The sequence below is a fragment of the Podarcis bocagei genome (assembly GCF_964188305.1).
Source record: "Podarcis bocagei genome assembly, chromosome: 12".
NCBI classification, from domain to species: Eukaryota; Metazoa; Chordata; class Lepidosauria; order Squamata; family Lacertidae; genus Podarcis; species Podarcis bocagei.
Window position 1 is genome coordinate 38,166,404 of NC_138137.1, and position 12,132 is coordinate 38,178,535.

Genomic DNA, 12,132 nt, shown 5'->3' on the forward strand with positions numbered 1-12,132 from the left:
TTATAATAAGGGGTGAAACTAGACTTTATGCTGTTAAACTGTGGGTGAACATACCAGACGACACAGCGATTCTTCAAACAGCTCTTGTTTATTCACAGGCCAGAACAGAACTGAGCTGAAGGGTTCAGCCAGCCTACTTATATAGAGCTCAACTACAAGGCAACAGTAACAACTTTCTATAACTATCCAATCACTGAACGTCACTTTGAATTCCTTATTTGCATATGTGGACCTGAGTGAAAACTATCTACAGTATCTCCCTGCTGGCCCAGGGTGAGAACTTCAGTACATAACATATACAGACGGACATGAGGTGTTTTAGAGATTAGTTAGCCTTTGTTTGCTTAGCTTTCACTGTTTGAGGAATGCTTAGCGTCGTTTTTACAATGCTCAGGTGAGATCTTGCATCTCTTAACAATTCTTAACCATAACTGCAGCTTTTTTTAAAAAAAAAGGATTCAGAAAAAAACATGTTCTGCTTCTGTGAAGCTGCTTGGGATAGTGTCACAGCTTGGAGGAACAGTCAACCCTGGTGATCATTGAGTAGGCAAGCCAGAAGGTAAAGCAGGAGAGACATTAGCATGGAGAGACAGATATGTTGATGAACAAGAATCTGAAGCAACTTGACCTCCTCTCTACGGGCAAGTTGCTCAGACTCGGGAGTCAGGATAAAGTCTGAGGATATATAGGGCCAAATTAAATCCCACTTACCCCTCCTTTTATTTATTTGTTTATAAAAATATGAACAGGCCTGGCAACCATTGAACCAGCAAACTGAAGAACTTTGTTCTAGCCAGCTGCATTTGTGGTACTCAATGGATTGCAGGACAATGGCTCCTTCTTCTGGTGGACTGCCATGGCAGCACCAAAGGTAAAATTACCATCTCTGGCATGGACTGATCTGGACTTCCTGTTATGCTACACTTTCCAGGCATAAACCCGCTCTTTAAAGCTCAATGTCTGAGCAGTTTTTTATTTGTTCCCGTGTTTTACCTGGGAAAACTCACGGCGTACTGCTGAATCGGAACAAACAGTGATCCACGAAAAACCTGATTGCCATTTGCTCCGATTTAGCAATAAAACATGGGTTTTCCTGGGTAAAGTGCCAGGACAAAAAAAGCAGCTCTTACACAGAGCTTTTGAAACCTGGACCTGTGTTGCAAAACATGGCGCAAAAGGAAGTCTGGATGAGCCTAAGTCTCCTGGTTCTGTCTATTCCTAAGATCCACAATTCCTTACATGTTCCTTGTTTTTATTACTTTGCTGTTTTTTCAAGAAAGCATTTAATGTATTTAAAAAACAAGTTTCCTCTTAACATTTTTACTAGTTTAGGGATCAAAGCAAGCCTTTGCTAAGTGCCTTTTTCATGTTGCTGTCTGTGTTCTGTCTATGTAACTTCTGAACTGTGTTGGATACATATCTCAGACGTATGTGCAATAAACTTTGTGGAATTAACCAAACCCATGTGTCCCCAAGGCACATTTCTGACTGTTCTCAAGTAATAACATTGCACATCTTCTGATTGCTCTTCTATAAGCTTCTTAAGCGGAACTATCAGGGAATGTAGTGTGATAATGGCCCCAAGGCTCTTCATCTTAGAAGCAGGAGCACAAGTTGTCTATCAGAGCAATAATGCTAACATCCCTGGCATGGATTCAGGCTAGTTGCACTTGCCTGGCACATAGCAGTGTTACAGAATCTGTAGTCACCTGGATGTGCAGATGTCAAAAAGGAAACAAGTACAAGCATAACAAAACTTTCCCCATATTTTCTGCCCAGGGTTCCCTTTGGACTTTACAGCAGCGATGTGGCAAGTTTATTTTTTAAAAGGGATTGTATCTCCTGCTGGGGATGCGGGTGGCGCTGTGGGTTAAACCACAGAGCCTAGGACTTGCCGATCAGAAGGTCGGCGGTTCGAATCCCCACGACGGGGTGAGCTCCCGTTGTGCGGTCCCTGCTCCTGCCAACCTAGCAATTCGAAAGCACGTCAAAGTGCAAGTAGGTACCGCTCTGGTGGGAAGGTAAACGGCATTTCCGTGCACTGCTCTGGTTCGCCAGAAGTGGCTTAGTCATGCTGGCCACATGACCTGGAAGCTGTACGCCAGCTCCCTCGGCCAATAAAGCGAGATGAGTGTCGCAACCCCAGAGTTGGCCACGACTGGACCTAATGCTCAGGGGTCCTTTACCTTTATCTCCTGCTGGTTATGTTCAAGGTGGGTAAGATATATAAACAAAAACAAAAACACACCCCAAAATCATTTAAAAACATATGACTTAGTCCAAATTAAATCCACCACCCAAGAGCACTTCAGCACACATATTTGCAAAAGCCCCGTAGATTTGACCTTTGAATTGGATTTGGAACCAATACAAGGAGTTTTTTTTATCAAAGTTTTAAGTTCTGTCTTTCTGGTTTCACCCAGTGTTATGGCAGCTGCATTTTGCACAAGCTGCATTTTCTGAACAATCTTAAAGGCATCTTATGCATTACATGAGTAGTCCAAGCTGGATGAAGGTAAGGCATGTATGACTGTGGCCAAATCTGATCTATCCCAAAAGAGGTGCACTCTTGGCCATGACTGTCTCCTGAGCAGCCAAGAGAACTTGTGCAGATCTGCTCAACTAACGATCTGCTATCCATGTGTAGAGACCCACTTGTGTGGGATTGCAAAGGCAAAGCCAAGGAAGAGACCTCAGCTCAATGAGCCACAAGTTGTACATTCATCTGATGTCTAAGGATGATGTAAGATCAGAAGCTGCTCAGAGTGGGCACACGGTGAACAACACGTGTCAGTTGTGCATTAGAGGCCCACATAGCCCAAGCAAATGACTTTTCAGTGTAAATTTTTTAAAAAACATATCTGAAGGGTAAAGCAGTATTGATTTTCAAACAGTGGGCACCAATGTTTCATAATGGTCACTAATAAATTACAAGTGTTTTCCCCCAGATAAGCAAAATTTATTATCTGCATCTCTTGAGATGTGTATGCTAGAGTTAAGTCCTTGAAAAGCTTCAAAAATCTCATTATCAAGCTATCAAGTTTGCGAATATGAAATACTACATAGGGGAGTTTAGTGCTGTGGATTCGCATAGCTGTGCATGAACTTGCATGAGTCTCCATTGTCATTTCCATTGGCCTCAGATAAAAATGGATTATACCTTCTACCTTTGGTATGAGATGAGTGATGGGATGGGATGCGAAAATCAGAGGCATATCAGTTAGATGGTGCCTGTCAAAAGAGCTAGTAAACAATCTTTTTTGCTTGTGATAATATCAGTCGGGGGAATCACACCAGTTCTGAGAACGTTGGCAATTTGTTCTGCATATAGCATTGCTGTTTTGCATCTATGAAATGATTAACTTATTTTGATGAGATTAAGCGGCTTTGTCCTTTTGGCTCCACATAAACCAGATCTCCATTTTTGCTTTCATTTGCCTTCAGTTTCAGCTTTTAGCAACAAACCACAAAGCTGCTTTTTAAAATTTTTAGAGAATGCAAAGAGAGGAAACTTATTTAAAAGCCATTAATTACTAGAAACTACTGTGCTGTACTGTGACACGGGTAGTGCTGTGGGTTAAACCACAGAGCCTCTTGGGCTTGCCGATCAGAAGGTCGGTGGTTCGAATCCCCGCGACGGGGTGAGCTCCCATTGCTTGGTCCCTGCTCCTGCCAACCTAGCAGTTCGAAAGCATGAAGTGCAAGTAGATAAATAGGTACCGCTTTGGCAGGAAGGTAAATGGTGCTTACATGTGCGGCTCTAGTTTGTCAGAAGCAGCTTAGTCATGCTGGCCACATGACCCAGAAGCTGTCTGTGGACAAACGACAGCTCCCTCAGCCAGTAAAGCGAGATGAGTGCCACAACCCCAGAGTTGTCCGTGACTGGACCTAATGGTCAGGGGTCCCTTTACCTTTACCTTACTGTGCTGAATAAATATATGAAAGTACCACATGTGTGTGGCTGTTTTCAGATAATCATATCTTGGCCTAATAAACAGAAATATGAATTACACTTTTGTCCCCCACCCCCACCCACCTCCAGCCTCTTCTCTTTTCTTGGCATGCAGCAGTTAAACCTGAAAGTCTTCAATTAACCATAGTTCCAAATTTCATCTAAACTATGAAACGATGGTTATCTGGAACCAACTAGGGGTCAGCTGTACCAGGGGTCTCCCTGGAGGAGAAGTAGGACCCCCCTCAGCAGATCTCCAACTGCCAGTCACCTGAAGAGCCAGTGGAGCTGGACATCCCTGCCCTGGACTGGAGCTCCACATGCACGTGGTCTGGGTTCCTGGCCAACACTCAGAGCACCACCCCTCCCCAAGGCTACAGGAGGAGAGGAGATGGCATGTCAGACAGGAGCTTAAGGGCCACCACAAAAAAGCTTGGTCACTAACACATGAAGCTACTCGGGGAAGCTGTTGCCAAAACGTTTATTGGCCATTGCTGCATCAGAGGGCAGAATTATTTCTGCATTTGCAGCAGTTGCTTGTCTGAGATCTTAGGATTCAAAAAATGCATTTGTAAAATGAGATTTATCACAAGCTGAGTAGATGCTCTGCTTTCCTGTTTTAGTATTCACATAATAAAATGTGCTGGTTTCCCCCCTCTTTTTTCTTCAGTCACCTTAATTTATGGGACAAGGAAATAAAACTTTACCAGTTTCTGCGGGAAATGAATAAATCTTGCATTTATAAACAGTTTTTAAAAAAACTCTCAAAATTGAGTCATTTTAAATCTGTGTTTGGCTTTTTTTTCTTCTTACAGGAGGATATGGATCACAATTATTATACTTCAAGGACATATGGCCCATTTGATTCTACCAGCCGAGATCTGTGGGTGAACATTGACAAAATGGAGAAAGATAAAGTGAAAATTCATGGGATCCTCTCCAACACACACCGGCAAGCTGCAGTAAGGCATTTGATATGCATTGCTATTTAATCTTATGTTGTTGTTGACATCTTGGCTCCCTCTGTGATACACAGCAGGCCATTGAAAGAAACGGGAAGACTCAAACCTGCAATGGCTGGCTGTGTCCTCTCCCTCCACTGTCAGAGGCAGTCTGCTTCTGAATACAGTTACTGGAAACCACAGGAGGAGAATGTTGTTGTGCTCAGGTCCTGTCTGCAGGCCTCCCATTGGCATCTGTGGCAGCTGTGAAAAAGGGAAACTGGACGGGATGGGCAATTGGCCTAATCTAGCAAACTCTTCTTAGGTCCCTATATTACATTAGAGGTGACAGCATTGCTGCTTTACCAGAATGGATTGAGAGGCTGGGAATTATTTTTCAATATGCGAAATCATAATCATAACCATAACAGTTGTGATATTGTGCCAGGGAAGAAGGCTAGTTTACAGGCAAAATAGATTTGGTGGCTTGCAAAGGATATAATGATTATTAAGCTTTTTGCTTTTAACGCTTGTGGGATTTCTAAAGTTGAAATGGCCTCCTTTTTTAAAAAAGATATATCCCCACTTGGTGGTTGGTTATTGTTTTTTGTTTTACCTCTGGCATCAACACACTATAATGTGTGTAGAATAATTGTTGGTCCAGGGTGTTCACCTCTGAACCTATAGCTCAGATCTGTAACTGGTTCTATGGTGTGTGTTTTTTGTGGGTTTCCCCACATTACTTTAAAATGCCCGGCATATGTGCCTGTAGGATTGTATTTCCCTCAGAAAACCTTACTCCAGTGTCAATGAGCATTAAATCTCTCAACAGACCTGCAGCAGTATTATAAAATGCCTTGGGAGGGAAAATATATGTAATCTTGGTGTCATTCAAGTCAGTGGCTGTTTTGCCATCGAGTTCACTTGACAGGCGAATTATCTTACAAATTGACTAGCTTAACTGCCATATTTAGAACTAAAATGTAGCAGCCCTGTATTTACCCTTTAGATTTGTATGAGGAGCCGTGGTACCTGAGTTTCTGAGAACTATTAGATCCTTGTCAAAATATTGTTGTTTTTCAGCTGTTGATTCTTGTCAAATGATAACAGAGGTGGCAGGTATAATTCCATTTCCACATCAAAGATCTGTGTTGGTTAATTCTGATCACGCACTCCTTGTAGCAAGAATGCTAAACTAAGCCGCTACCTTACAAGTATAATTGGATGCTGTAAGACTTCCAAAATGGTATTCCCACAGCTGACCTGAGCACTGGAAGCTCCTGGAAGAAAAGAATCAGTACTGACCTTAAAGGGGATGTAAATTCCGTAGCAAAAATGACAACTCCATTGTCGTGTGATGGAATGGATTTTTGCTCTATTGGTCTGAAGACCAATCGGATGGAATTCTGACAACGGGGGGGGGGGAGTCAAAGTAAATAGCTTTAAGGGATAGTTCGTGAAGTCTTAAAAATGCAGAAGAAAGTATTTTCAGTTGAGAGGATGAGTGGAAAAGAAATAAGGGAGTTAGAAGAATTCTGCTCTCCATTGGGTTGTGTCATATCATTTCCCAGGACCAATAAACTCACCAACCAGGTGACAGGCTGAGAGAAGAGCAGTAGATGGAAGAGAATCTCTGTAGGATTCAAGAGGAGAGGGAGGTAATAAACCCTCCAGATTTAGACTGACACAACATAATTTATAGAAGCTCTCTTTTCCCTGCCAAACTGAAAAGAATAGCTAATAAATGGATGGAGCAAAGTGGAAGTGCTGGAGTCTGGCAGTTTCCTGAGTTAAGAATGGACCTAATACAGCACAGTATCAGTTATATGAGATTTCTAGACCTGGTTGGGTGTTTAATAAAAAGCAAGCTCTGCTACAAATAAGGATGCTTAATGGTATGGCTGTTCTGCCAACACATCTTTTCTTGAGCACTCTTGGAAAGCGAATTGGGAAAGAGATGAAGAGCAAGATGAAAAAGCAATGACGTTTTCGTCAAAGGAATTGCAACCCTTTTTGCAGGCCTGCCTCTCTTTTCCAAGCCAAAACCATGCAGCCCAGCATACTTGACCCAAAGTTAAATAATACTGAATTCAGATGAGTTGTGGGGACAATTAAGTTGCAAGGATTGCTCCAATGATTTGCATCTTTGAAGGCCTTTGTGAGGACTGTAAAGCTAAACATGAGCCAGAGCAGCCTAAAAAATAAGAAACCAATGTGATGAGGATGAGGGAGTACGACAAGAACTTGTGAATTAACAGGCACAATCTGAGAGTGCTGTTGTGAATCATCGGTATATAATACATATGCATAGAGCATTCGTTCTGTTGAAGTGAGAGATTATAGGGACATAAATTATGGCGTCTATTATATTGGAGTTTGCTGATGCAGCCAAAAGCTTGTATGAATACAGAGGTGCTGTTCTGACTCACGATCAGAGGATTTGGGCACTCATGATCTTCTTTACATGAGCCTTCATGTTTGCTTGTTGGCACTAAGCCATGGCTTGGCTTAGCGTTGCGTGCGAACGGTATAAATGTGTTTGTTTTCCTCATTTTAATGAGAAACGTTAGTAATTATATTAACTCTTTAGCCATAAATTAAATGGCCATTGATTGTTGTAGCTGTCCAGTTAAGTTGCTGGGAACTGGAACTGACGACCGCTTTGGTTAGTAGTGTTTTTGCTCACACGAGTAGCCCTGTAAGTCTCCATCCAAAGGGGAAAGGGGGGAGAACACTGGGCCTGCTAATATCCAATTTGCTTTCACATGGTGACTTATTTTAGATTAATTGCATATGCAGCATCTTTTGAAATGGTTCCTGGAGCATGAGCATTGACAAGAGAAGGGGAACGGCAGTGGGAGGGAGCTGTTGCTCTCCTGTCCTGGTTGTGTGCTTCCCATACGCATCTGATTGGCCTCTGTGATGAGCAAGATGCTGGGCTACATAGACCTTTGGCGTGATCTTCATGTGTCCCTTTGGAAATAGAGGCAAAGGCCAGCAGATATGGGGGATTATGGAAACAGATGGGGCAGGGACTTGGTAGGAGGCATACCTGTCCTCTACGAAGAACATAAGGACCTGCCGGATCAAGCCAATGACCCATTGAGCCAAGTTTCCTATTCTCACAAGCAGGACCTGAATGTAACAGTGGTCTCTCCACATGTGATTTCCAGCAACTGGTTTTCAGAGGCATACTACCTCAGAGAGTGGAGGTAGAACATGGCCATTGTGGTGTTGACCTGTAGCTTCTGAAGAAACCAGTATATACTCATGAAGAAGCTGTGTGTGTGTGTGTGTGTCATCAGGCTCACAGCCACATGTGTTGCTTTAAAAATTCTTGGTGAGAACTTTAAGAGACGGTTGCCCAGGCAGGAATTCAAACTCAGGAGAACATCGGACACAATTCTGCCATTTGAGAATCTTGCAAGCAGAAGGCAACACAAGAGTCACTTCCCTCCCCTTTTCAATATTTTCATGGCATGAATTACCAAGAGATTGGTTAGTAATCTATCACATCCAGTTGTTATCCACTTGATGTGTACAATTCGATCCCCTATTTGCATCTCAGCACCTTTGCATGAATGGTCTTGTAGCTTTGCATTCTTTGAGTAATAGTTTTATAATGCCAAACTCTCCAAACAGATGCTGTATCCAAGCTTCTTCACACAATTAATGTGACTCTTTCCCAGTAAGAGGCTGTGCAATCAGATATGCGCTTAATGTCACCTTGGCAATCCACTCAGCGTACAAGCATGCCGCTTAAGAAATCCTTCCATTCAAACTAAAAAGAAAAAGAAGAAATTTCAGTATACTGATTATGGTTAAATCAAGATTTTAATCTTGTACCTGCAGGTGCAAGAAGAAAAATGTGGCTTCTAGTTGGACTTGACACCACTTCACTTTTTTATGCTTTCTTCCAACTTCCCAAGATAATAAATTTGGAGAAAGTTGGGGGGGGAATCATAAAACTGTTAGAGTGTTAAAAAATCTAAGGGCTGTCTTGTTCAGAGCTTGCCTGAAATGTCTTCTCTGCCCTTGTAAAGAGATGAATCTCCATCATTAGCCAGTAAATGACAATTTTTGCATCATGGAAAGATTAAGTGATAAAAATAAAAACGGCTTCTTAAGGCTTATTCCTTATAGTTTACAAGGAAAAGGGGGTCTAAATTTGTTAAACGCTCATTCATCAGATGCTTTCTAAATTGAGAAGGCTGAATTAATATAGGAAAATGTGAATGATGCTTAATCTCCTAAACCAAACTGAATCTAGGATATTAATGAGTTAGAATATTGTTTTCTGAAATGATGACCAGAAAAAATTCCCTGCAAATTCCACTTTTTAAAAATACATTTGCAATAAGCTATCTATAAATGTTCCATTCTTGCTGAATTCGGGATTTTTAAATATATTTTCCCATGGGAAACTTGGTTATTTTGTATTCTGGTTTCGTTTGTTTGTTTTGCCACCTTGGCTGCCTCAGAGGATGAGAGGTGCAATGAAGGTACTGTAGGATTATCTATTTTATTGGAACAAGTTCAGTTAGTGAGATACAGAGACCTTTATGATTCAGTACACTTGAGGCAGAATTAAAAAGCACAAGACAACAAGGCTTTATAGGCAAAACGTGATCTATGTGTGTGATGTTTAGGAGAGCAAAGCAAGAACTGTCCCTCTTTCTGCTAATAAAGAGTCTGCCTTTTTGTTCAAGGTTGGACAGGGAAGGGGGAGAGAGGGAGTTGCCGTAAGAGGATCTAATCTCAAAGAATAGTTGCGGTTACCCAAGTATTTGGATTAGTTCGTGCCCTTGTGAAAATATGCAGGAGGCATATAAATATACAAAAGCACAGGTACTGTAGCACAATGCCTATATTAGGACCAACTGAAATGGCACAAAGGGCGGAGCAAGTTTTCAGTCTTACCAGAACCCTTATTCATGCTGGATTCTTAAACTAATCAGCAACAAAAGCTGGAGTCGTCGGGGAGAGAGACCCAGTTCAAACATAACACCAAACCACAGTTCAAAGTTATTAAATGAGCCTGCTTGGGCCTTGGGCTACAGCCCACCCCCTCTATTCTGGCACAGCTGGCGGAAAGAGATTGGAAGCAGGGGCGTAGGAAGGGGGAGCGGTGGGGGCGGATCGCCCCAGGTGCCCACAGTGAGGGGGGTGACATATGGCGCACTGCCACCCGCAACTCTCAAGCCTACCCTGAGCCATCGGGGTAAGGGGGGAGCTGCGCCACTTTGCAGGCGGCATTTCCCCCTTCATTTTGACAGCTTGGGGGAGGCTTGGGAGTCGTGGGTGGGCAGCGCGCCAAATGTCCGCCATGGGTGGTTCGCTCCATCCCTGACTGCAGGGCATGTGCGCCGCTCCGGGCACCTGAGCGGCCATCCCGCACCTGTGAGGGCACCCTCTGCGCCACGCCACCCCCTCGGGAGTGTGCCTGCCCTTGGCAGCGCGGGCATATGCTCCGTCGCTGATTGGAAGCATCTGCTATAAGCTAATAATAGTTTGCCATTGCATCTGAATTGGACTGAAGTGTTTTTAGTTTGAACTGTGGTTTACTGAAAGGGGAGGGTGAGTATTTTTTTCCAGTAACTATGGCTCATTATAAACTGTGGCCTATTATCATGTTATGTCCAAATCAAGGCATGACTTTGGTGGACATGATGATATAGGTTGCATCTGCAGCTTATAACAGTCTTAAGAAAGAAGGGACATAGACTACAATCTTATGCACATTGCTTTGAGAAAACAAAAGGGCATACATACTTCAAGTAAATAAGCATAGGATTGCACTCACAACTGGTTTAAATTGTGCCTGTGGCAAAAAAAAAAAGGTATCAGGTTGTAGGAAGGCATGCTGGGGTGAAAGAACAATCCCCTACTCTCCTTTTGAAAATAGTTACAGTACTCATATATCTCTGTAGGACATACTGGAACACACAGGTCCTTGTAAGTCAGAGAGCAGAAGTAAAGAAATGTAGAGTTTAAAGAAGGTCTTGCAGAAGAAGTAAACTTTGAAGGGCAGCTGAAAGATCTAAGAGGTATCAAGAGTGTGTGTTCTGGGACTTCATAGCAGAACAGAATAAGTGGACTATAATAAGGAAGGAAAAAACAGAAAGATAAAGTGAAGAGCATTGAAGTGAAAATCTTGGCTTTATTTTTGCTGGTAAGTAAGGAAAGAGAACTGAGGGTGTCCATGGAGACTTTTTATAACTGAACTTTAAAAAGAGCAGTTGAGCTTTCCCCAACATTTTGAATTTTGGCCACCACCACCCCCCAACTGAGGCTATCAAATTAAACCTGAATATGTGAAGAGTGGTTTTCAAGGAACCATGTTCCACGCTAATTTAGGCTGTGATCCTAAGTTGGTTTTTTGCAAAGTCAACTCAATTTAACTTGGCAAGGCTTACTTCTGAGTAAACATGCTTAGAATTGCAGTGCATATAAGCCCATGTAGTCTCTCCCCCCCCCAACTGCTATATGAAAAGTGTGTGGAGTCGTGACTATAACTTATTCTAGGAGTAGCTCACTTTGAGTGTTATTCTCCCTCAAACTAATTTCAGGCTGTATTGTAGGAAACATTGTCAGCAATCAAGCTGGGAGAGGAGCAGATCCATGGATCTGGATTTTGCACACCAGTGGTAGTGGCTGGTGTTGTGTGGCAATGCCACACAGCTGCTGTTTGACACTAGCATCGCCACAGATTACCAGCAAGGAGCCGGGTGGCAGCAAGGTTAGAACTGTGTAGACACACTGGCAGAGTCAGTCTGGCACCTGCACTGCTGTGCCCATACAGTGCTGGTCTCACTGCCCTTCCTGCCTCCCTGCCCCAGACCCATCCAGGTAAACTGTAGCAATGGCAGTGTTGGGAACTTTGCCGCACTGCACCAGCTGCTACTGCAAACCACTGAATGAAATAAAACTGGGGAAAGTGTGATTAGTAGGAAAAGGAAATGACTAAAGCAAAATTGAAGGGAGCGACTCTATGATGGGGAGAATGGATTGTAGGCTGTTGGATGCCCTCTTCATGGTCACAAAAAGTGGCCCACATTCAGAGGTGGAGGTCAGTAGTTGGAAACCTTCCCAACACCGTGGTAGGAAGGGCTGCTGCCATTGCTGATCCACCTTCAGCAATGAGAGCAGTAAGAGGAAATGAGTGTGTGCTTCAGGAACAGGAAGAGGGAAACTACAGCAGCCCTGGAGCTGGCATGTTTATTGGGACCAGTGGGAGGG

At 43.0% G+C, this 12,132-nt stretch overlaps 1 protein-coding gene across 2 annotated transcripts in view; it reads left to right on the top strand.

The window, feature by feature from the left end:
• The window catches only part of PLXDC2 (plexin domain containing 2), a 236,174-nt gene that overhangs the window by 126,398 nt on the left and 97,644 nt on the right, over positions 1 to 12,132 (top strand). For both annotated transcript variants that reach the window (XR_014000682.1, XM_081163229.1), the window contains exon 3: positions 4,768 to 4,914. Coding sequence is in view for 1 of the 2 variants with exons in the window: in XM_081163229.1 (XP_081019355.1) it covers positions 4,768 to 4,914 (147 nt within the window). In the remaining variant the exon portion in view is untranslated. The remainder of the gene's footprint in view (positions 1 to 4,767; positions 4,915 to 12,132) is intronic.